The 26,364-nt window shown below is 49.9% G+C and overlaps 1 protein-coding gene and 1 non-coding gene across 9 annotated transcripts in view; one reads left to right on the top strand and one right to left on the bottom strand.

Moving 5' to 3' along the window:
- The window catches only part of RPS6KA2 (ribosomal protein S6 kinase A2), a 363,002-nt gene that overhangs the window by 78,516 nt on the left and 258,122 nt on the right, over positions 1-26,364 (bottom strand). For all 8 annotated transcript variants that reach the window (XM_027601223.2, XM_027601225.2, XM_027601224.2 and 5 more), the window contains 2 exons: positions 14,047-14,163; positions 6,093-6,174 (listed from right to left, as the gene is read on the bottom strand). In XM_027601223.2, coding sequence (XP_027457024.1) covers positions 6,093-6,174; positions 14,047-14,163 — 199 coding nt within the window. The remainder of the gene's footprint in view (positions 1-6,092; positions 6,175-14,046; positions 14,164-26,364) is intronic.
- LOC113928183 lies at positions 3,355-3,505 on the top strand. Its single transcript, XR_003521859.1, has one exon. It is a non-coding gene; the product is annotated as a U4atac minor spliceosomal RNA (small nuclear RNA).

Genomic DNA, 26,364 nt, shown 5'->3' with positions numbered 1-26,364 from the left:
CTCCCGTGAGACGTGGTGTTGCTTGTGTTTGCCGACCAAAACTCTGTACCATTCTTTAGTCCAGAGAAAAAAGAAAGGAAGAAAACTATAAATAATAAAAATAAAAAATGGTAACCATGTTGGTTACCATACAAGGCCTCACTCCCCAAGATTTGTCTTTTTCTCTGTACCAGGTTATTTATTTATTTATTTATTTTTAAAGATATTTATTTATTTGAGAGAGAGAATGAGAGATAGAGAGCACATGAGAGGGGGGAGGGTCAGAGGGAGAAGCAGACTCCCCGCCGAGCAGGGAGCCCGATGCGGGACTCGATCCCGGGACTCCAGGATCACGACCTGAGCCGAAGGCAGTCGCTTAACCGACTGAGCCACCCAGGCGCCCCTCTGTACCAGGTTATTTAAAGAGAGGGGGTTACTTAAGTCACCTCTTGACTAAAGAAGAGGGAAGAGGGAGAGATTGACTTACAAATGTCCACAGACCGGCCATCCGAGAGATTGTAACCTTAAAAGGCCAGCAAAGCACATAGACGTTGCATGGGGCAAACGGGAAGAGGGCCAGGAGCCTCTGTAAATGCAGGTACAGGGTGCCTCCAGGAGGCCCGAGACAGACAAGCACTTAAGTCACCTCTTGACTAAAGATCTTTTTGTGGGTCAATCCTCAGCCCGTTTCTCTCCTGCATTTACACGGCACAGGCATTACGATGACAAGGAGGGACAGTCATCTATTTCCTACTTTCTAACCTATCTACACGCCAAGAAACACAGTTCTGGTGGAAACAAACAGATAAAGGACCCCAAAATACACAGGCGCTGTAGGATAACGTGCCTGTTCCCTATGGATGATGTTTATCTAAGGTACAGGGTGCCTCCAGGAGGCCCGAGACAGACAAGCAAGGGAGGTGTAAGGGAGAGTCATTGTCATTTTACGTTTTGTCCCAGACCATGTGCTGGGAAATAAACCCTGAACCCTGAAAGCCCTAAGGACAATTGGCCGGCCGTGGCTTCCTGATATGGAAATGCCAGCCTGGTTATGTGGGGGTCGGGCTGAGTCCCCGACACCTGTTATCACGGGAGCAGCACCGGATTCCATAGCTGCAAACCATGGGATGATGGTGAGGGCGTCACCGCTCTGTGCCTCAGTGTCCTCGCTTCTACAGTGAGACCCATGACACCAGGAGGGGCACTTAGAACGTGTGCTTGCAGCTTGCTTTACTTTCCTCCCCACCTTCCTAACCCCCCACCCCCGGAATTGGCAATTCTCCAAATGTGAACCAAATGACATTCATGAATTTGCCTGGAAATAGAATTTGTTCAAACTAATTGAAACCGTTTCTGATCAAGTCAGTGTCTTAGGATGAATCGTATTGGTGTAAGAGAAAAGGAATCAATATAACGGTGCGGGAAATAGCGTTCTGAGGTCGGAGGCCACCTGTCCTGAGTCAGACGGGGGACGAGCTCACACGCCGTGATCAGGATGAATGTAACCGTGTGTGTCCGCCGCGGCCACCACACGCCCGGCGCTCCTAGCCCACCCGCTGACAGTCCCAGGGGTGTCATCGGAGTTCTGTGCTGTAAAGAAAGGACGGACGACGAGCGGAACAGCCCCGGTCGGCGATCCGACGAGCCTGGACGGCAGCCAGGTCCCCACGGCCTCCGTCCTCGTGGCTGGCGGCCCTCCCACCCCTGCCGACAAACACATTTGCCATAACCATAACTGGCCAGGAGTCACGGGACTTGGTCAACAGAGATTTTGCCAGAATAATGTATTTTTCCCTTTCGAATCAGTAGCACAGGGCAGAGTAACACTCATTTCCTTCAAAGCAGGGAATGCACACCGTTGGGCTTAGAAAGTGGACTTACAGGGAAGATGGCTGAAAAACGAGTTCTGCATGAAAAGACAGGTGAAGTCCTATCAGGAAATTGCCATTGCAAAGAAGAATGCTTTCGTGCGGGAAGCCCTTCCATGCGGTGCAGGATGGCCCGGGGAAAGGAGAGAATGCTAACCAGGAGCTCTGCCGTGGGCCGTGCGTTTGGGCCCCTGTGCAGCTTCCGGGCCTTCGTGGCAGTTAACAAACATGGTGGTCGCCACAGACCCTGGGGCCGGAGGAAGACGGAATTCTTTCTAACCAGACGGCAATTAATGGCCAACCTCCCTCCTCACTCCCGCATGCAATCAGACCTACCCAAATCTAGACAGGAAAAGCCCTAACACATCGCCGGGTTGCATGGAGAAAAGGAGCAGAGCTGAGGACAGCCGACCCTGGCCTTCGCCGTGCCTGCAGCACCTGACACACACCATGAATGTACTTCTCACGTCGGCAATGCCACGAGGCAGGTACTCTTCACGGGCACCACCCCGTTCTAAGTAGGAGGGAGAGGCTCCCCACTGCGACACAGCCTGCAAAGGTGAAGCAGGACGTGCCCCAGGGCCCAGGTGTGTGCTCCTGACCACCGTATCGGGGTCCTCTCCCTTCTTGGGTTGACACCCACCCAGACCAACTGACCCAGAACCTCGGGGGTGGCCTCCGGCAGCAGAAGCCCGTGGAAGTCTTGCAGGCGATTCCAGCTGGGGCGACGCTTGGGAGCCACTGTTACTAACATGGGCGGCGGTCCCTACTTGCTGACTCACTAACCAGGGGATGGAGACCAAGCTGTCTTCATTCCTGGTCTCATGCTTGGGTCCATGTTTACGGTCATTTGAGCCCCATTCCCTTACAACACGGACGGGGCATCAGCCTTTGGACTCGTGATGTTTGGAATGCTTTATATGGAATTATTACTGGAACAACTCAGTGTTGAGGAATGAATACAGAGTTAGGAAAGAAGGGAAACATTTGCAAAGCGTCCTTAAGCCGGGAGGAAGCAAGCAGCCCTGCCCTGCAAGGCCAGAGGAGGTGCTGGAAGACAAGGCGGGGGCTGGCGGGGGGCGGCCAGCTCGTCACATCCTCAGCAGCTGCGTAGTAGACATTTCCCTCATGAGTGATGTGCTGCCTCCTTAAAGAAAGGGGCAGGTGCCTGACAGCTCCAAAGGTATGTAAAGATAAAATAGAGCTGTCAGAAACCATTATCCTTCTGTCAAGTGATTTGGAATATGTCACTGACAACAATTCTCTCTTCTGCACACATGGCAGTCACCCGTGTTTTTGAGAAACAATCTGGAGTTTTATGACAATTTCCACAAATCCTTCGCCCCCTTTTCATGTTTACCTTCTCAGTGTGATTTCACTATTCAAATTCCTCACATTTTCGCTCTCGGGGGGGGTTGTCTGTACTTTTGGGTGTCGCTGGAGAGTGGGGAGCGTCCCCCCCACGGTCACCGTGCATTCCTTGTCTCTCTCGAACACTCTGCGGGGAGCCATCCTTTTCTTGGGGTTGCGCTACTGTCCAATGAGCGGTTAGTGAGGGCACTACTGCTAACGCCTGAACAACACGCTCGAACACTCTGCGGGATGACTAATCAGCTTGCAAACCGGGGCCCACGTGAAGGTGGAGAGGATCTGAAGAACTCGGGCTCGTGGAATGCAGAGGTGGTGGAGCTCAAGCGGATTTCAGTAATCCGATGAGCCAGGCCTCTTCTTTCACGAGTGAGGAAGGAGGGAGGCTCAGAGAGCCTCAGTGCCCTCTCCCTGTGGTGCACACCGACACCTGGCCTCCTTCCTGCACATACTTGGTTCTCCAATGACTCAAAGCACTGTTTTGTAAATCTTTTTACTTTCTTTCTAAAATTTTTAAATTTGAACTCAATTAACTAACATATAATGCATTATTAGTTTCAGAGGTAGAGTTGAGTGACTCATCAGTTGCGTATAACACCCAGTGCTTATTACATCACCTGCCCTCCTTAATGCCCATCCCCCAATTACCCCACCCCCCACCCCCCTCCCTTCCAGCGACCCTCAGTGTGTTTCCTACGATGAAGAGTCTCTCATGGTTTGTCTCCCTCTCTGATTTCATCTTGTTTTATTTTTTCCTCTCTTCCCCTATGGTCCTCTGTTTTGTTTCTTAAATTCCACATATCAGTAAGATTTTATGATACTTGTCTTTCTCTGACTGACTTATTTCACTCAGCATAATACCCTCTAGTTCCATCCATGTCATTGCAAATGGCAAGATTTCATTTTTTTGATGGCTGCCTAATATTCCATCGTGTATACATATACCACCTTTTTATTTTCTCTTAAGAAAATAAATGTCAGCTGCATTTCTGGAAAAAATCTGTTCTTTCGTGGTGGACTATTATGGAAAGTCGAAACAGTAAAGGATGTCAAATAACGTTTTGTTTGAAAGACAGCTTTTAAAGAAGCACAAGGACATGGGAAATCTTCCTATTCTTTTACACTTACATGGCTCATTCTCCCATGTAAAAACAATTTTACATCATCAGGCACATGCTCCAGAGTATTTTACAAATAACTTCACATTATAAAAACTCTCAAACATGTTTTATTTTTGTTGAGAACTTAAAATATAGAGTATAGGGAGGAAAATAAAAGTTATCGGTAATCTTGAAACTGTTTTCATTCTGGCCCACTTCCTACCAGCATGACGAGTATCTCCTACCTGCCCATATACGCACGGACCTGTACTGATGGAGACCGACTCGTGCACTTAACAATATGATGATCCCTCTGCATACACAGCTTTCTGTCCTGCCTGACCCATGTAACACTGTGTCCAGGGCACTTTCTCAAGGACACTGGGTTGGATTACAAACAAATGTGGAGACGTGCATCCATGCAGGGTGAATCACTGAGCTGGAGGGCTTGGCACGAGCTGACAGGTCAAGGTTAATGCTGACGGAGTGCAGGCTGAGCAGCGGGTTAACAGCAGAGTCTAGCTCCTTCACTTGACTTTGCACTCCAGAGCAGGCACGCAGCCGTGGACTCCCTTCCAGCGGTTCCACTGTCACTCCGACTTTTCCTCCCTCTCCTCCCAGGGCAGGGGACGGTGAGGTCGTATTTGGGGGGAAGAAGGGACAGTTGTGATTCAAGGGAAAAGGAACCATTTAAGGCCCCGCCCTTGAACAATCTCCTTTGGAAGAACACTTGCTCTCCTTAGAACACCTAGGATGTGTAAGTCTATATTTATTTGGTTTATGTATTTCTTGGCCTAAATTGTTGGTCCTCTTATTTGCCAGCCAATAGTAAGTGACGTGTGCACAGAGAATGTTATATTCCTTGTATCGCCCCCTGAATGCACTTGCTGAGGACACCGTCTTAAGACCTAAAAACTCATATGCTGCCTCGACATCTCTGAGCCTCACAGGGCCCCCTGCCCTTGACAGATAGCTCCCCACCTTGCAGTTCCCGGATAAGCTGGAGCAGCTACACCACCGTCTGGTCCTCACCAGGCTTCAGCTCCCTACCAGCTGACAGAATGATTCAAACAGGCCCCGCACATCCTCCGCGGGCAGGAGGCCACCTTGCCTTCTTGTTACTACGAAGCCTGCCTCCTCCAGCCTGTCCTTGGTGGCTCTGCTCCTCCCCAGGCTGATGAGCGTATATGACCAATAAACTCTGCCGCACCTGCCCGGGGCCCGGTGTGTGTGCCGGGACATCTTACACTGTTTCAGGGATGGGCCCCTCCCTCACCAACGGGGTGAGCGGGCGGGGATCGGAGCGTAGCAGGTGCTCAGCTCTCCCGTGCTGTTGGCTATGAGACTGTAAGCCAGGAATGGGGATCTTCGATGCAGTTTTATTTTGACACGTTTTTTTTGAAACTGAGCGATCCGGTCTCACTGAGGATTCAGGCTGAGTTGTGGTGCACAGGCAGCCATATGACCTGCTTCTGCTTTCCTCCCCAATGTGCTTTTTCCCCAATGGTACGCCACAGCCGGACATATGTGGGAGAATGGTATTTACGCAATATGGCTTTCTCTCTGAAAATTGTGGAAATTTTGCAGGGATATGTTAAACATCCAGGGAAATGTTTACACTGTTTATTGTCAGTCAGAGAGTAACGTGTCTGATATACTCTTTTAGAGACAGCTTCAGAAATCACGCAATACGAAATAGAATATGTATTTACGCAAACAGCCAGCGAACCACAGCTGCACATCCCAAACACAGCCAGCACCCTCGTGAAATGCTCACCTTTCAAGGTAGCTTTCTTAAGAACTTTCATTGCGTATAGCTGCCCAGCATCAGATCCCTTGGTCTTCCTCACCAGGAACACCTGATAAAGAGAGCACACAACGTCTGAGATTGGGAAGACTTGGAACTCATTGTCCTTATTTGATTTGACAAGGTGACATACAAGGGAGTTTAGGGGAAAAAAATCCAATAAAATAAATACGTAAAATTTCCTCCAACATCTAGGCTGCCAGGACAAATGTCATCTAACTGACTGCAACTCTGTGATGAACAGCATCACGTGTGTGTGAAGAATCATTTGTTTTTGGCACCACTAACTTTCTCCTAAACGTTTTCTAGCAGAGGTATTACCACCCTTCCGGAGGAAAAAAAAAAAAGACCAGTTGTTTAGAAAAACAAATAAGACTCTGAAATTTTAAGGGAGATCATTTGGTTTATTCTAAATATCCCTTTGTAAGTCCTCGCTGGGAGGGCCACCATGATAGTTCCTGCCAATCACATGGAATAGACTCTGATTCTCAAGATAAACTGGGTTCTCTTATTTTGAGCTTTCCTCACCCAAATTTTAGCTTTGAGCAGAGTTAAATTTATATAGTTTCTTTTTCTTTTCTTTTTTTTTTCAAATAGAGTTAGTTTCTAAATGGCTCTTAGAGACACTTGTGTGGATCTTTAATGACATTTTTTAAAAACATTTTGAGGTACAATATCAAGGAAAACCAAAAAGAAAATTGTTTGAGAAGCTGAGTGAGCTTAGGGTCACAGTCGCGACTATTGAACAGAATGAGTAAATAAACACACACACACACACACACACACACACACACACACCCCTGGGGCATTGACAGTAGACGCAAAGATCCACTGGCAGGATAGAGACCGCCACGCGGATGACACTTGCTATCCAGGGCAGGGGCCACCACTAGGGTGACGGGGACCCACCCCCTCCCCAAAATGCCTGCCTCATGGACCCTCAAAGCCAGAAAGACCTGCCACTGCACATGCCTCCAGGGCTACAGCATCTTCCATGGGGGACAGAGACCAGTGTGTGGGGCCGGCGGGTGGGGCTGCAGGGTCACCCGTGGGGGACAGAGACCGACAGCTTCCCCCGTGGGGAGGAGAGCGAAGGGGAAGAAGATGGCTGAGGGCAGGTCTCCAGAGCAGAGGGTCTGCCGTCCCCACAGGACGTGGCTCGGTCTACTCTAGCGACCTGGAAGACACCACGTCCCAGCAGAGGAACGCGGGTTCATGGGGTCGGTCCTTGGATCGCCATGTGCTCTGGAGCCCAGGCAGCTGCCTCCTGACCCTGAGCGGGTCCCGGCCCTGGGACAGCTCTTTCCCGACGGCAGCTGGCTCTCAGGTCCCAGCTCAGGGTCATTGCCGACGACCCCCTGCCTCCCCTGGCACACGCAAAACTGAGGGCAAGAGGGCCAGGCCGGCCCCACTGGATGCTGCCTCCAGGAATGAGGGGCCCAGGCAATCACAAACAATTAGAGGTGGGCTCACCCTTTGCTATTGGATTCGGACTATTCTGTCACTGAGCATTAATATTTATCTCTGGGGCACAGTTGACATGTCTCTGTGTTGGCTGGATGCAGCAGGCTGTGGTGCAGACCCCCAGGGAGAGAGTCTGGGGTCTCTCCCTTAGCGGGCACGGCTGCACAGGACGAGACACAGGCCTGTGCGACGAGGGCTCTGCTGGGGGAACGTCCGTCTGGGGACGAGCCTCCCGATGGGCAGGTGGAGCTGCCCCCAGTTGTCAGAAGGGGCGGGGGTGCAGAGAAAAACTTTAGTGTCCGACAAGTTGAGCCCTCTGACTCATGGGAAGTCATGGGCCCTGTGGTGTGTCTGTTCACGCTGTGGTCCCCTCACGTCTCCAAGTCCTGTCCCCAGGCTGGGGCGGGCGTGTGAGCGAAGGGGAGTAGCCAGGATGCAGGTGATGGGCAGCAAGCCAGTGAGCAGGTGGGAGAGGCTGGGGGCCCTCCTGAGGGGCCTGGGCCCGAGCCTCAGTGCCCAGCACCCTGGAAAGAAAGCTTTGCCCTGAAAGGCATGGGGGTAAGGGGGAGGGGTGTCTGTGGCAGGGAAGGGGCTGCTGGCTAAACAGCCGTGACTCTAGCAGAGAGGGAGTGTGACCTCTGGGGTCAGAGCACTGCAGAGCTGGAGCAAAACAGCTGAGCCCCGGCCGTGGGGCCACGGGGGAGCCAGCGTGGGCCACTGAGTCACAGTGCAGAGAAGATGCTGTGGCCCCTTGTTCAAGGCCTCTGTGCACCTCGGCTGGGGGCAGTAAACCTACTGACTCTTTACAGTGACGCCTACTGGTTAGCCCCAAGATGAGCCATTCTTAGAATCAGAAGACTGGCAACAGCAATAAGACCCCTCTTCCAAAATGTGCAATATCGAAACCATCTTTTCTGCCTGCATTTTCATCCCTTTGTCCACCTGTTCTCTTGCAATATGAGGAGGGGGTGCACGACACACAGGGGAATGTGCCTGAGGGCAGACATAGGAGCTCGAGGACTGGTAGAAACTCTGTCCCACTGAAGGGGACACCGGAAGCCGAGTTCATGGGGGCTGCCACCCACTAAGAGTAGTGTAAATGATGTCAGATTTTGCATGAAGCGTTGCACATCAAACCTTTTTCTCTATTGTATTTCAGGCTTTTAAAAATGAGATGACTGATAGTGATGGCAATTTATATGCATCTGTTATTAAAAGAGTGCTTTTATTTTTTAAAAGAATGGGAAGAAATTCCATTTTTGCCATGACTGCGAAGCCCCCACTATGCGTGGGGCCTGGGGGCCACGACTCGAGCCGCAGCGGGAGGGACCCCCTGGGCAAGCAGGACCCAACAGGAGGTAAACAGAGCCTTGAGGGCACGAACTTACGATGAGCGAGGAGCTGGGCTCACGAGCCACAGGCGACCACTCCCGACCACCACCCCGCACCTCTTCCTCTGGTGCTGGACGCGCATGGTTCGGGAACACATTTGGACACAGCGAAATACGTTCTGGATAATTTCAGCAATTTCAGCACATACAGTGGCCGACCTTTCGTGTCTAATCCAGTTTTAATGGGCTCCCCATGTTGTTCTCTACTGCTTCTTCAGCAGCTCAGCATGTGACAGGCAAGGACATTATGTGGGGACACAGAGACAGATGCTGTGTCATCCTAAATCACCCCAAATCTTCAGGTGTCATCGGAATCAGCGAAACCGCTGCCTGATTCTAGCAGTGAACTTTCTGGCTCTCAGAGCTGCAATGGCGCGATTGGCCTGCAGTGTTCTCCAACACAGGAGCCGACCAGGTGGTGGCCGTGCCCTTTCAGAGGACGTTAGGGGGACGATGTCCTCAAAAGGAAGATATTTAAAGACCCATTCTTATGTGCTACCAATTAAGTGATAGGAAAGCAGGGGCATGTTTTTATTTGGTTTGATCCCTTCTCAGAATGTGGGAATTGTAATCTGCATATTATTTTAAAGAAAAGAATGTTTCCATACAGATCCCTGGTGTTTATCCACAAGGGACACCAAGGAGCAGGCAAGGGGATGGGGAGGACGGTGATGGCATCGCTTTTGGACTCGCCTGCCTGCAGACTCTCAGGAGCACCTGGTGTGCACCACGCACCCGAGCACCTGGTGTGCACCACGCACCCGAGCACCTGGTGTGCACCAAGCACCCGAGCACCTGGTGTGCACCACGCACCCGAGCACCTGGTGTGCACCACGCACCCGAGCACCTGGTCTGCACCAAACACCCGAGCACCTGGTCTGCACCATGCACCTGAGCACCTGGTCTACACCACACTCCAGAACACCTGGTCTGCACCACGCACCTGAGCACCTGGTCTGCACCATGCTCCGGAACACCTGGTCTGCACCAGGCACCTGAGCACCTGGTGTGCACCAGGCACCTGAGCACCTGGTCTGCACCACACACCTAAGCACCTGAGCACCTGGTGTGTACCACACACCTAGCACCTGGTGTGTACCAAGCACCTGAGCACCTGGTGTGCACCACGCTCCAGAACACCTGGTGTGCACCACGCACCTGAGCACCTGGTGTGCACCACGCACCTGAGCACCTGGTCTGCACCACGCACCTGAGCACCTGGTGTGCACCACCCACCTGAGCACCTGGTGTGCACCAAGCACCTGGGCACCTGGTGTGCACCAAGCACCTGGGCACCTGGTCTGCACCACGCACCTGGGCACCTGGTCTGCACCACGCTCCAGAACACCTGGTCTGCACCACGCACCTGAGCACCTGGCCTGCACCACGCACCTGAGCACCTGGCCTTCACCACGCACCTGAGCACCTGGTGTGCACCATGCACCTGAGCACCTGGTGTGCACCAAGCACCTGAGCACCTGGTGTGCACCACAGACCTGAGCACCTGGTGTGCACCAAGCACCTGAGCACCTGGTCTGCACCACACACCTGAGCACCTGGTTTGCACCACGTTCTGGAACACCTGGTCTGCACCACGCACCTGAGCACCTGGTCTGCACCATGCACCGGAACACCTGGTGTGCACCACGCACCTGAGCACCTGGTGTGCACCAAGCACCTGAGCACCTGGTGTGCACCACAAACCTGAGCACCTGGTGTGCACCAAGCACCTGAACACCTGGTCTGCACCATGCACCTGAGCACCTGGTGTGCACCATGCACCAGAACACCTGGTCTGCACCATGCACCTGAGCACCTGAACACACTGTAGCACATCTTCCAGAGTTTCACTGCTTTCCCAATTCAATGCTTAAAAATCTTTGAGGACAAGGCTGTTTCTCCTGTCCAAGCACCACTGCTTCCTTTGCTCTCTGGACACCCTTGAAATCATGATGGCTTGACAATTCACTAATGACCAGAGATGTTCTCCATTATTCCCAGCAAACTGCTCTGCCAACTGGTTAACTTGCTTCCTACACTTTGCAGGACTGACTTGGAGAGGAGAGCACGCACTGCCCTCCATGTGGTCCTGCACGGGGACCCGCAGGTTGCAGCCCCCACTGTCCCTCAGAGATGCTGCCCCCGGGAGTCATCCTCTGGGGCTTGGGGCTCCTTCTGTCTGGGGAACAGTCCTCTGGCTGCACAAGCAGAGCACAGAAGCTGAGTAAAGAGCCATCAGGGCCCCTGCACTGGACGGGATGGTAAAGGCATGCTGACGGACCCCGGGGCAAGCCTGCCGTCGGAAGCAGGCCTCAGTGTGAAGGCCAAGTGGCAGAGACAGCATTTTATTCCTTCCTGCATCTCTAGCATCTGCAACTGCTGCATGGAGGAAAGACAGAATGGAGGTACCCAGTGACAGGTGAACAGAGGGAACTCAGTGACAGGTGAACGGAGGGGCCCAGGGAGAGGTGAACAGAGGGGCCCGGTGACAGGTGAACAGAGGGGCCTAGTGACAGATGATGGAGGGGCCCAGGGAGAGGTGAACAGAAGAGCCCAGTGACAGGTGAATACAACCTGGGAATGCTAGAGTCCAGATTCACTCTCTTTGCTCTTGGGTGAAGAGGCAAGAAGGGAAATCTGTTTAACAGGAGCTTTCTGCAGGATGAAAACATTTAGTCTTGCCTTTCTTTTCTAGAGAGCAAAAGCAAGATGACCCCTGCATAAGGGCAGTTTGTATTCAGGGATGAAAAATAAAATACTATGCAGTGTTAGAACATGCGTTTTCCCCCCTCGTCATTAGTTTTGCTTTTATAAAAAATTCCCAACAGAAGCCTTCCGTGGACAAATATAACTTGTATCTGTGGCTCTCTAGTGCCTGATGTTGGCTCCAAATATCGCAGGGCACTTCCGAGAGGTTTCCAGAGCCCTGTCCTGTTTGTTGGGCAACCCACTGTCCACCGGGAGTCCCAGTCTTCACCTCCGGGGCCAGGGCGGCAGTGCCCAGTGGCCCGGGCCCCACGCTCAGGCTGTGAGTCAAGCGGTGAGAGGAGGTTAGAACACCCGCACACGTGGCTACTGCCTCTTGCTCTTACTTCTCGCACTTGCGGTTCCCTGCTGTGCCGTACGCATACTAGCTTCAGTGTGCGTGCAACGAGCAGGCATGTGGAAGGCTGGGGAGCAACTACACGGAGTGCTACAGAGACGACCGTGCCAAGGAGTCCACCAAACACAAGTTGTTATTTCACTGGTTTTCCAAAGAATGGTTTTTTAAAGCAAAATTGAAATTCAAAATTTGAAATCTGGAGGGAATTGACAAAGCCTTTTCTCCTTTCATCTGGAACCCTAGGTCTCGGAGGAGGGCACCTTCGAGGGCAGGGTCTGTCCAGTCGAGTTTCTGGGCCGACCCCTAGAGCCCCGGATGCGTGTCTCAGTTGAGCTCAGAAACGTCATTCCGCGGGTCTGTTCCCAAGCACCTGGAGATGGGGCTGGTGGGCAGCGTCCGCAACGAGGTCAGAGGGACCCACACCTGGGCCCTCACTGCAGACGACGACCACTCGGTGGAGAATGTGCTCTGGAAACAACACGTGGGGAGGGTCTGTGATTTTGCTTGTCTCTATTCCGAAATCCTAGTTCTTAGAGAAAGAATGATGCCTTCTCTTTTTTTCTGACATTTCTAATTAACAGCCAATATTCCATTACCACATAAATAGGCTCTGCCTTATGCTTTTAGTAACACTCCTTACGCTGTGAGAGACTGAAGTCTTCATTCCCTGCTTCCAAAAATACCTTATGATCCACATTAAAAAGCCATTTTTGTAGGACACGAAATTGTGAATACTGGAAATTTGGTGTGGTTCCAAACAAGTGTGTTTGTGTATATGTGTACATATATGTATATATCAGTGTATACACCTCCTTCCCGCGTGACCAGACAAAAGTGGAAAAGTGAAAAAGAAAACAGAAAGACAGACTACCGTATATGCAGGCCAAAAGATACATTTTGCAAGCAATCAAATTTTCATGGTCTGTAAGAGACTTTCCAGAACATCATTAATGTATTATTAGTTGTGCATTAAATCAACAGACACCAGATTTCATCTGGGCACAAAGTCCTCCGGAGAACGGAGAGATTCGGTGAATGTCCACGTTCCATACGAAACGACTCTCACAGGCGCAGGCTGCCGTTCTGCTTGTGCCCCAGGGAAGGACTGTACCGCTCTTCTCAGGCCCCGATATTCCAGAAGTCACGCCCTCCGAGTCTCTGGATTGCTCACTGTTACACGGGCACGCGGAGGGACCAGCACTCAAGAACGCCCACGTTGTGGTAACTGAAGATCCCTTGGCGTCCTGCCGGACTGGGATGTGGCCCGAGAGAAGGGCCGAGCACTTCTCATCCTGGGAAGGATCAGCCTGCACCACAGCTTGACGGTGACACAGAAAGGGCACGATTCTGTGCGTGGATACAACTGAGGCAATGGCTGGGTGGGACCCAGTCTTCTTCAGTCACAGAATAACCACATGGTCTATGCCATCCCCACTGTGTAGAGAGGGAAACTGAGGCTCAGAGAGAGAGAAATGCACAGCTGAGGCAGAGGGTCAAGAGAGGAGGCTGGCGGCGAGGCCCAGCCTCCCTGACTCCCGAGTGCCAGTCGCATGCCGGCCGCGAAGGGCGCTGCTTTCTTCCTTCTTGTTGAGTCTGAGTTTTTGGAGAGGCATTGGCTCAAGGTCAAGAACCGTCCTCACGGTCATGATGGGTAGAGGCCTAGGGAACTCTGAAGGCCGCGGTGTGGGGTATTCTTGCGGGCCCACGCAACTGTGGTTTGCACAGCTCCGCGTGACACAATCGTAACTGTGCAGAGTGCGTGTGGGGGGCAGTGAACACGAGACCCCGCAAACGGGGGGCTGCCCATGCGCCTCACTCCCTCGGCCTCAGGGCCGCGGCTCCCGTGTTCACAAGCCAACCCAGCCATCGCTCATGTCCCCCGACATTCAAGCACTCTCCGCCTTGGGACGGGGGACCCGCCACGGTGTGTGAGACTCACTCAGAGGGAATCAAAGCTCCGACTTACCTTTCCGTAGGATCCTTGTCCTAGAACTTTCAAGAGTTCAAACTGGGAAGGGTCGGCCTTCTCAAAGCCTTCCTTTACATGGTGGCTGATGTCGATCTCCTTGACGGTGCCTTCCTCCTGCAAGAGAGTGGTGGTACACGGTGAGTACACCCAGCAGCAGGCTGCTCTGGATTCACCACACTTCCGTCCTCTACGGCCGTCACGACACGCTGGGCCGTGTTATGGATTTTGAGGACCGCAGTGAAGGCAGGGAAAATCTGTTCTCGACCCTCGAGGTCTTCCAGCCGGACTGAGGATTTAATTTACATGAGACGGATTAATAGGAGAAAAAAATCAAAGTATTATTCCATGTGCACAGAGGCCCAATAACGAAGCTGAGACCTAGAGAAATGACCAGAGCAGGCAGTTTTTATTCTTTTTTTTTTAATATTTTATTTATTTGAAAAAGAGAGAGAGAGAGAGAGAGAGAGAGAGCACAGACAGGGTGAGGGGAGAAGCAGACTCCCCGCTGAGCAGGGAGCCCGATGCGGGGCTCGATCCCAGGACCCCGGGATCATGACCTGAACCGAAGGCAGACGCTTAACCGACTGAGCCACCCAGGCGCCCCCAGTTTTTACTCTTTATAGACAAAGGGACAACAACAAATCTGCCAGGAATTGGCAAGACAAGGAAAGCTTGACTTTGGGAGCTTCAGTTAATTAGGAATTATAAGAGGATTTGGGCTGGGGCAGTAAACTGGGAAAAAGTAGCAAAGGCTCCTGTCTCTGGGGACAGGCTGTCTCTATTTCCTGGTGACGAAGGGTACCATCCCCGGGGCGGGGGGTGGTACTGTGACACGTGGGACATCACAGAGCTTTATGCCATCATCCTTTCCTGGGCCTATCTCAGGAAGCAGGCCAGGGGAGCTCTCGCTTGCTTCTTTTCCGCATGGGTATTTGTCATTTGGTCTCATCTCAAGGACTCGTCAGGAGCTCTCCACGAAATCCATTCTGTGTCCAACAGTTTGGGCAAAAGTTGGGGTAGGGATGACGATGGGACCCGTGCGGCAGAAGGAACCTCTGAGATCTGTCTCAATGTCAGTGGGGCTGTGCTGAAAAGGGCCGTTGACAGGCTCCCTACGTGGCCGTGGTTTGTGAAATGCAGATGTGTGACCTCCTCCTTCTTCCTGAAGGATACCTTTGCCACAGCTAATGCAAAGTGCATTCCGTTGGTCTCCCAGAGACCGTCAGAAGAAGCAGTCAGATAAGATTTTTCTGCCAGTCCAGAAGCAAGATTTCCCAGTAGGAATTAAAAAAAAAAAAAAAAAGTCTTTGTTCTTTAAATTAAGACATGGACAGAAATCACTACGATTTTTCATCAGAGAACTTCCTGTCCCCACAGATGCATCACTTCACTTATAACAGGGTAAATCCGCCCAATGCCAGCAATCTGAAGTTGGGAAGCTGGAAAAGAGGCATTTTTCCTGACAGTAGAGGCTCACTATTGCTGAGTGCCTCGCTGTGCTTCTCTGGGACTCCCCTTCCAGCCCCTCCATCCATCGGAGCACTCACCCCTGCTCTACCGTCTTGGCATTTGGCGAGGTGTTGAAAAACAGCAGAATGGGCTGGCTGAAAAGCTCATCTAAAAATAGCACCCAGTAATCACAAGCACATTGTGTTCTGGACACTCAGGACTTCTCATTGTTTCTTTCATTCCTTAAGAAATTGTTTTGAAGTAGAGATTCAGTCCGAGGCAGGCCCAGAGCTACAAATGTTAGAGATGGGTTTCCACTCCTGGGGCACAGGGACACCACCCCTTCTACCTGGAGGTAGTCGAAGAGCAGCTGTTTTCAAGTGAAATCGTAATAGCAATACTTTACATTACAGGGGTCTCTCTAAAATGTACAGAGATTTCGGTTTCTCAAAAGTTATGAATGGTTCTATTTTATTCCTGCGTAACCAGCACTGGACACCTTTAAAGTAGACCAAGGTCGTACGCGCCGCAAAACCTAACTGCAGGTCAGCAGCCTGTGCAGGAACGTTTCGCTTTTTCTCTTCCCATGGTTAAGAGAACACTCCAATTTCCACATCTTTGAGGATTATTTGCCATTTTTGTAGAAACAATGGTTTTTCTAATTGTGAACAGAAACAAATGAAAATAGCCAAAATGGATTCTTTTTGATCAGTTCCTAAGGTTCCTAGGAGCTCAGTTAGGAGAAGACCAATTAGAATGTCATTGATTTGTGATCACTTCTTGAATAAATAAGTAAGGCTCGGGGGCAAAGGTCACCCAATCGGGGATTATATTTGGATTGCAGTCTGGGGTGGAGGTCACAGTTGAAGACATTCCCGCTTTCAGCCTCAGGCCTCCTGGACCTGCAGACCCTGTAGGCTCAGGAGACCGAGCAGCTTCTGGAAGGAACGTCTCCATTTGGCACAGGAAGGGAAAGCGACCACGGGACACTCAGCTTCATCGTGGTGCCCTGGTTTCGCACAAAGACTGTACTCTGCGGTCCTGCAGCCGACTTCCATTTCCCACGCAGAAAACAAGGCCAAAGCCGAAGTTCAAAACACTTCCCCAAGTCCCCATAGACACATAGATGCTGTCCTTCCCTGCTGTTGACTTGTCAGCTGAAGAAAGAGATGGAAGATGATGGGGTCACTTAAGTGAGAACAAAGTGCCCCTTTCCTGTTAATGAAGAACTTTCCAGCAATGGGCCCACTGACCACCCTCTCCCTACGGCGCAGCCCACCGGGAGTCACCCAGAATCCCGATTTCCCTCCTGAAAGAACTTCCATCACGCAGCCGCGGAAATTCGGCACCTGCACTACGAACAAGTCATCGTTCCCCGAATCCCGTCTTTCTGCGACTTCATTTTGGTAAGGGACACATTAACAGTCACAGTGCTGAACAGAGTCAAATTCAACACCGTCGTAGGCACAGCGTGGGAGAGGGACAGCGTCCACTCAGATGGCCGAGGAGCCCGGGGCCAACGGGGGCGTGCACTCTTAGCTTGGCCTCCGATCACACTTCATGGCACATGTGTGTTTCATGACGATTCCAGATCATTCCTCCTCTTCAGCCGCTCTTTGCGGAGAGCCAGAGGCCCACAGTGGCGGTAAGTGAGGTCACTCAACCCGCTGGGACACCGTCAGGTGGCATTCTTACGGTGGGAGCCCGCCGTGCCCAGTCCCTGGGCATTCCCACCGCATCCCCCTCCTGGAGCGCCAGCCGGTGAAGCTGACTTCTCCTCCCTGTCCACCGTATACCCCCTTCCATTTCAGAAGTTTACCTTCTTAACGTTTCAAATCAAAGGTTTACAAACAAATCTCTCAGAACATTTCAAGTGTTGTGTATTCTTGCTGTCCAAGAATTTGGGGCAAACGTACCCAAAGCACATAGCTAGTTTCACCCCCGAGAATGGCATCAGAAACCTCAGAACTCTCTTCCCTGATCACATTGCAATGCGGTTCATTTCCCACATGAAATCACTAAGGTCTTTAAGAGAAGAGAGTCTCGGCTGTCCCTGAGGATCCAAGAGCGTCACACTTTAGATTTCAGAGTTTTGCATTTGTAGTGACATTTTGGCTTGAATTTGCCTGAGGCTAATTTGTTTTTCTCTTTCCCAGAACTTAAAAGAAAGACAGGAGGGGAGGGGAAGGGAGGGGAGGTTGACGCCGAGCTGACCACAGGGGCCCGTGTGCACAGACGCAGGCAGGGAGGGGAACATGTCCAGGCATGTCTGCTCTTGTTTCTGGATGGAACATCCTATTTTCTGGATGATCATTGCCCTAAAGGGCAACTAGAATTATAGTATCACCCATGTCTCATTTTGAAATAAATGCCTTTTCTTTGTTACCAGGCAGGCCATTTTATCTAGAACTCTGTGGATTTTAATGTTATTCCTTTCAGAAAATAAACTCTGTCCCTAAATGCTCTACATATAGCACTAAACATTTGGTTTCTAGTGTGATTCCTGTGAATGGGTATTTTTTTTTTTTTTTTTTAGTAACTTGAGAAATTTGGTGGGGAGAAAGTGGTACCTTGCTTCACAAGCAAGAGGATTTCAAAAATGTTCTAATGAGAGAGAGAAAAGCTAGAGAAATAAATTGTTTAAATGACATCAATATGTGACAAGATAATTTGTGACAATGAATTTTTTAAGCCCCCGTTGAATCGTGTTTGAACTTCTGACAGATCACAGAGCTTTGTGGGCAGGTACCCAGCAGTGGTCGTGAGAGGCTGGTGGCTGCAGGCAGTGATGAAAGGGGGTGGGGGGGCACCTCACAGCTGACCCCTCCTCCCTGCACGGGGGTCACTTTCTTAGAATGTCCTCCATCCCGAAACATCTGCTATTCCTGTCATTTTTGAAGGGAGGATATTTGTGAAAAGCACGTGCAAATCAAAAGTTGTGAACTATTAATGATAAAGACATAGAAAATAAAAACTGGGCAAGTGGTAGCTTCACCTCCAGAACAGGCGGAGAATTCATTCTAGAAATCACCAATTCTCAGGTGGGATATCAATTCCCATGAAGGGTACAGAGTGGATGATTAAACAGGTGGTTTATAAAAGTGTAGAAAAGAACAAGGAAAGGACCTAGCCTCTGAGTCTCTGGGAGCAGTCCTTCAGAACCACTGGGGGAGCTAGGAGCTAGTTAAATGTGCGGATCCCGGGGGGCGGGGGGTCAAGGCCTGGAATCTGTGAAGGACAGGCTCCCAGCTCGGAACACAGAACTGGGTTTCACTTAGCTTCCCTGCTCACACCAGCACTCCTTCCCCTCCTGTGCTTCCCACCAGCTTATGCGGATGCTCTATCTACTCAGTGAAAATAAAAATTTCATTGTTCCCCCCACCCCCAAGTCCACCAGGTGCAGACACAACTCTGAAAGGAGTTTTCAAACTCAGGGTCTCTGGTACCTCTGCTACCCACTGGCATCCGGCTCCCCCCACCTCACAGCAAGTCACGACAGAGTGCTAACCCCAGGGGTCAGATCCCCGGGCTACCCGCCCCTCTGTCTTCCCCGGGACACGTTCCTCACTGGCCTGCTCCCCGGGAGCCTCCGACCTCCCCATTCTCTGTCTCCTTATCTCTCTGCCTCCCAGCATCCTGCCACGCCTGCCTCGGTGCCTGGCCTTCTCCCCTGTGATCGCCCCCCGCCCCCGGCCCCCACCCCGTCCTGCGGCTTTATGCCGGCCTCCAGATGGGACCTCTCCCCAGGACTCCGACTCTGGAGGCTCACCACAAGCAGCTGAATGTGTGCGAGAGCCATGTGAGGGGACGCGGTGTCTCGTGTCCTCCTTGAGGCTTTCCTTCATGCAGGGGTGGGCCCGAGGTCCACCGGGGCTTGTCACCAGCACCCCTGCCCTGTGAGGCCATGAGGTCACCTCAACTTCAGCAGCTTTGTCAGTTGCCATCAAGGAGACAGTCCACTTCCACCGTTCCCTCATTCCAGGTTCTCCCTCTAACACAGGTTTTGGCCTCTGAATATTTGCTACTAACTTCCCAACTTACTAATGCATTTACATATTTTAGGAAAGATCGTGTATCCAGGACTATTGACTGTTTTTAGCAAGAGAGCTTGCCACTCACAGTCTAGGGTGTTGCTAGAAACAGAAGTTCAGGAATGCTTTCGGGGTGGAGAAAGGAGCCACCCCACAGCTTTCTGTGCCTCCTCCAGAAGGTAAAGATCAGAGGGGATGCCCTAAAGAGCCCTGGAAGGTGGAGGGATGGCCGGGGGTGGGGTGGGAAGTGGGGAGCATCCTCCGGGAGCTCTGTACTGTCTGTGCAGGTTTGGGGTCTTTGTTATCAGGAAAGCTTGCCGGACTCATGAAGACATGCATCTCACTGCAAAAACCCCAGGGTGGGTGGCTCTGTTCCTCGTGCTAATATGACGTGAGGATGACCGGAACCACAAACTCTAAGAAACAGAAGGACCCCCTCCTTTCGGACAGGTCAGGCGGCTCCTTTGGTGGGTCAGGGGCCTGCACCCACCTGCGGGCAGCACCCTGCATGCGCCTGGGCCAGAGCCCGCTCTCGCTGGCGCGCGGGGACAGGGCCGACTGCCTTTGTCCTATTTATTTCTCGGGAAACGATGTCTAGAGAGAGTTTCCTCTCCGTCTCCCCGGGGCTAAAAATAAGCTGAGCCACTTAGTAGAGGGCACCCCTCCCAGCACGAGTGGAAATCAAGCTAGTCCTATGGCACTTGCTGGAATCCAGACAAAACAGGGATGGCTTTATTTAGGAAGAAATCTACAACTGCGCCGGAGGCAGGCGAGCAGCAAGGCCAAGGGCCCGGGAAGAGAAAGGAAAACCCGGTGAAATGTTGAGACAGCCGCTAGAAGCTCTGAAATTTCAGGAGTGGGACACAAGACACCTGAGTGGGGGAAAGATGTGCTCAGCTGCCCGAGATCCGTTTTCCACCCTGGCCGTTTCCAGTGCGGTAAGCGCAGGTCTATTTGACCCGGTGCTCGTGGGACAGGCAGGAGGGGCACCTGCACTGACCCGCACAGCCCGAGGCTCGCTCTCATCCTGGAACTCTGTGTTTCCTTCTTCCCCAAGAGCGTCAGCGCAGAGGTGCGGTCGCCGCGATAGCTCACGGACACTGGGCCCGGATGGGGCGCCGGCGCGGGGCGTCGGGGCGGCACGAAGTGAAGGTCACAGAGGAAGCGTGGCAGACGCCGCAGAACCAATCCCCATTGCCTTCCATCCCAAACCCGGCCTTTGACCGCCTCCACTCCGGTTAGCTCCGGTCGTCGAGCGTTCCCCTCCGGCTTTGAGTGAGAGCTCCACCCCCTCGTCGGGCGGGGTCTCTTCGCCCCTGCTGTCCCCTCCCATCACCTTCCCTTCCGACCTCCAGGAGGCTCTTGCCGGCCGCCGTTCGTAGAAATCTCAGTCCACACAAATCGGACTCCCAGACGGCTGGGACTGTAACACAGACCCCGGAGTGGCATTTCGGCAGGGCCTCCCTCGCCCGGGGGAGGGCTGCAGGGCCTGAGGGCCACGTCATCCCCCTGGCAGGCAGGCTGCGGCTCCCCATCCTCCCGGTGGGCCCCCCCGCCCCGCCCCCAGCCCCCTGGGGAAGCAGTGTCTGAGGCCGAGGCTTGGGGCTCTGGGTCCGACTCTACGCTTGGCTCCTGGGCCCTTCCCACCTCTTCTGGAAAGTTCCCTTCTGTGATGTGCTTTCTAACGAGTCACCTCCAACACGAGACAAGAACATCGCTATCTGCGGATGTGAATTTATTCAGATGCACCAAGGAGTCTCCAAAGAGCCCCCAAACTGGGTGTGGATGGAAAACGTACGCCTTAGGTCCAGACACAGAGAAGTTTCCTCAAGGAACAGACAGCTTTCTGTGGGGATGGTTCTGGGGCAGCAGGATGCGTGCACAAAGGGGGCTGATGACCTTATTCCTTAGCACAACTTTAAAAATAGCGCCAAGTAAAGACCCACAGAAGGTGATGGAACACCACCAGGTGCTCACCGAATAGACAATTATCACCAGGCTGTTTCTCTTCCTCTTCCTCAGAACCTTTTCACTTTGGGTTTGAGATGCATAGTATGGAAGAGGGTATACTGAGAGAGAAGAGAAAACACAGGCTTTAAAATCCCAAGTGAAAAACCTGCGTGATGATAACTCACAGGATCAGTATAATTAAGGAAGCTACGGTCATATCCCAGTGGTATCTAGTGGGACAAGCTTCATACTTTCTCTAGCAAGGGAAAATTTCACTTATCTGTCAACTTCTCCAAGGCTCAAATATTTACGTATTTCTTTTTTATTTTTTAAAGTTTATTTAATTTTCATAATCTCTACACTGAATGTGGGGCTTGAACTCATGACTCCCAAGATCAAGAGCCGCATGCTCCTCTGACTGAGCCAGCCAGCCACCCCAATTATTTATGTATTTCTGACTTGATATCCCAGTTTTTTCCCCCCAAATCAACATTTTGTAAATGTTTGATACTCTCTCTCTCAAATAAATAAGTAAATCTTTAGAAACAAACAAACAGCAACAAAAAAAACCTGACGGGAGCAGAATAAGGAAATGCTGAATCGGCCAGTGGTCAGCAACTCAGTGTCCGCAGGACTCTTTCACTCACACGAGACTGTTTTCTGCTTCAAGTCCTCTGTAACTACAGTCCGTTAACAGCCCTGGGTCCCCTGCTTACGCCTGGGCATGAACCTTGCGCAGGGTGCACTGAGCCACCTGGACGGACAGCTGTGTGTCCATTCTCACGACGGATCATGGCCCACTCTTGTTCCTTTTCTAGTAAAAGGGGACAGTCCCGTGGCCAGACTACACCATTAGAGGCAGAAGACAAATCTGTGAGTGTCATTACGGGGGTTTCACTTATTTTTCTCATCAAAAGAAAACTTGAGGTATGGAACCATGGCTCTCCAGCCCCACCCATAAGAACTTACATTTGGTGCTACTGGTCAGAGGGTCGGTTCAAATCTTCAAAAGCGCAAAGAATATTCTCCAAGATAATGTGAATAATCAACATCTACATGGATTGTTGGTGTCTTTCTTGAAAGATGCAGGAGATCATGACTGTAAATCTGTCCTTGGGAACATTTAAGTCAAAGGTACAAACTAGTGAAAGTACAGTTTCTCTAGCACTCACTGGCAAACCAGACCTCAGAGGTGAGTCAAGGGTGCATATCGAGCTGGTGGGCAAAAACCATGGGCTTAGACGTCCATCGAAAGGCGTGGGGCTCGGGGCGACAGCCCCTTCCCCCATGGAGCGAGCAGAGGGAGGGAGTACAGGCACAGACTGGTGGGGTGTCTCTAAGCAAACCTGTGTAGAGGAAGCAACTTTGGTTTCCACAAAGAAAAAGTGGCTTAAGTAACGGATTTTTTAATGGTCCAACAAATACGTGGCAATAGTTAAGACTGATTGCTCCGACTGGAAAAAGCCTTGTACTGGAATACCGACATTCCCAGCCCTTCCTCTGAAAGTAGAGGTGCAAAGCAGCTCTCCCTGCCAGAGGGGGCGGCACTGGCCATTTGGGCAGACTCGTGCCTAGAATCTGTAGGGCATAGGTAATGATGAATTCTTCAAACGGATAACATTATTCACATCGAGACGGGAATAATTTGCAAAAGGATCATAAGGGGCCACTTGCTTGGGGAGAATAATGGCAGCGCCATTTGCCATTTGGGCAAGGATGCAGGATGAGGTCATGTGTTGGGGAAAACAATAATTGTGCCCTGTAAAGAATTTTATATTGTGATAGAAAGTAATCAGCTACAATGCAAGAAACGATCTAAAGAGCCACTAAATCCATGTTTTAAAAGAGAAAGAAATGTGAACAGAAAAGAAAATCCCATGAATAGATAAGCACTGGTCTTATGTGGAGATTTCTTTTATTCCATACACAAATTCCATGGTCTATCCAGAGGCACATGCATTCGTACCTTCTGACCCAGGAATCTCAGTTTTCAGACTTTATAGATAAAATTTGAATATAGGAAGCTGTTTGTTACAATGTATTTTTTTTATATATAAGAATGAAGAAATGGGAAACAACTTAAAAGTCCAGCAAACTTGGAAGAATTCAGTAAATGATGATACGTCTACCACGTGGAATTGTATGCAGGCATTAAAAGCGATTGTGCTGTTCACAATTGCTCCCAGAATAATGGAATACTTAGGTAAAACCTAACAAGAGACACGCCATCGCTGTGTGCTGAAAACTACCGAATGCTATGGAAAGAAATCAAAGAAGAGCTAAGTAAACAGAGAGAGATGCCATGTCCGTAGATCAGAAGACTCAACACAGTGAAGAGTTTAATTCTCCAAAAATTGACCTGTAGTTATAATGCAACTCTTATCAGAATTCAAGCTAGGCTTTTTGTAGGTATAGGCAAGCTCATTCTAAAATGGAAATGCAAATGCCAAAAACCAGAAGTAGCTAAAAACAATTCTGAGAAAGAATAACCAAGTGGGAGGAATCACTGAAGCCATGTGAAGGCTTAAAAGGTAGCTAAAGTAATTGAGGGAGTACGGTACTGGGGGAGGGGCGGATATGGGGACCAATGGAACAGAAGAGGGGACCCTGGAAGAGACCCATCCAATTATACCCAGCTGCTCTTGGACAGTGATGGGAAGTTAATTTGATGGAGGAAGGAGAGTCTTTTCAACAAAGAGTGCTGGAGCAGTGGATGTCCAAGGGAAAAAAAAAAAGAAAAAGAAAAAAAGCAATGTGAACTAAATCCCATAACTTATACAACAATTAACTGAAAATGGATCAGAGATATAAATGTAAACCATAAAACTATAAAATGTTTAGTAGAAAAGCCTCAGGACCTACAGCTAGGGGAAGAATTTTAGACATGACACCAAAAGCATGATCCCTAAAAGGGAAAACTGATAAATGGAACTTAATCAAAATTTAAAACGTTTGCTCTCAAAGAGTTCGCGAAGAAGATGAATAGAGACGCTAGAGGCTGGGAGAAAACATTTGCAAAGCACTCATCCAACGAAGGTCTGTGTCCACAACATAAAGAATTCTCAAAATTCAACAGTAAAATAAAACAAGCAGTCCAATTAAAAAATGGACAAAAGAGATAAATAGTTGTTTCACAAAACAAGATAAACGGATGGCAAAGAGCCACATGAAAATATACTCAACATCTTTAACCATCAGAGAAACGTAAAGCCGCAATAAGATATCGCTACCTACCTACCAATGACTACAAGAAGAAACAAAACAGTGATAACATCAAATGCTGGCAAGGGTACAGAGGAACTGGATCTCTCACACATTTTCCAGTGGTACGGCCACTGGAAAACAGTCTGGAAGTTTCTTACAAAATGCAACCTGCACTTAGGGGACAAGCCAGCAAGTGCATCCTTGGACAGTAATCCCAGAGGAAGGAAGACTCTGTTCATACAAAAATCTTTACCTGTAACACCCAGGCTGGAAACAAGCCAGATGTCCTTTGAGGGGTAAATGGTCAAGCAAGCTGAGATTGATCATCTCACAGCAGTAAAACAGAACAAACTGTCGATACACACAACTCGAATGAATCACCAGAGAATTATGCGGAGTAAATAAAGCCAATCTCCACAGATTATATTTATAGGATTTCCTTTGTATGTCATTCTTGTCATGACAAAATTATAGAGAAAAAGAACATATTAGCAGTTGCCAGAGGTAGTGCATGTGTGTCCATAAGAGTTGTAGGAGGGATCTTTGTGGAGATGAGAATTCTGTGTCTTGATTATGGTGGTAGTTACACGAATCTACATATGTGATGAAACTGGATAGAACTACACACAGACACACACACAGACAACTGGTGACACCTGAATAAAACCTGTTGATGGCACCAAATGCCAAATTCCTAGTTTTAATATTGGAGTATTGTTATACAACATATTACCAGCAGGGAAAATTGGGTGAAGGGCAGACAGGAGTTCTGTACTAGTTTTTGTAACTTCCTGCGACTCTATAATTATTTCAGAATAAAAAAAATTTTTGTTAAGTGATTTTGAAGTCCATTTGGCAACGTTGAGTCTTATTATAAGACTGTACATCAAAGGAGGCAGTCTATAAATTTTATGTACATGATGGTTACCATATTTAAAAGATGTGTAGGAAAAATATTTATGGAAAATAATTTGAGATATTAATGGTAGCAGTATTGGAGGGCTGTAAATGATTAATTTTCTTCCCATTGCTTTCTAACTTTTGTTATAAAGAAATATAAAAATGATCAAGAAGACCCCATCTATGTAAGGAAATTTAAAAAAACAGTAAAGTCACCTTACTAACTGTCTATGTGAGATTCCCACATTCATCTACTGCTCTCCTATCCAGCAACACTGAAACACTATGGCAAATTTAGGCAAAATTAACTGTGAGCTAATTAAGCAAATAAAATCTCGCTGCAAGAAAACAAAAAGACGGAAGCCAGCATTAAGTACTTTGGATACCATTTCTGGATGCAAAGAATAAACTTGCCATTTGGTGAAAAAGAAAGGCTCAATATTTTTAAAGCTATTAAAATTTTTATACTCAACATGCAGGATTCATCTTTTGGATTAACACAAAGTTTCCAATCAGGGTGCAGATGGTAAACACAAACGTGCGCTATATGGAGACCAACACATACTTTCCAGCCTGGCAGGTGACCAGTGAGTTAACAGATGATTTTCTTGGGATGCCAGGTATTTGGGGGTGGGTGGTATGAACTTAACTGGAAACCAACAAACAAAAAGCTGGTTTAAAAGTGAGATTAGAGATGAATGTCTGCTAGGGCTAATTAGACAACCAAGAGGAGTGTGATAAATTTCTCCTAAATAGGTTTGTAGCTATAAATATGAAGAGT

This window comes from Zalophus californianus, chromosome 7 (genome assembly GCF_009762305.2).
Source record: "Zalophus californianus isolate mZalCal1 chromosome 7, mZalCal1.pri.v2, whole genome shotgun sequence".
In the NCBI taxonomy this organism is placed as follows: Eukaryota; Metazoa; Chordata; class Mammalia; order Carnivora; family Otariidae; genus Zalophus; species Zalophus californianus.
The sequence above is the reverse complement of the archived record's forward strand: the minus strand, read 5'-3'. Positions and strand labels throughout refer to the sequence as shown.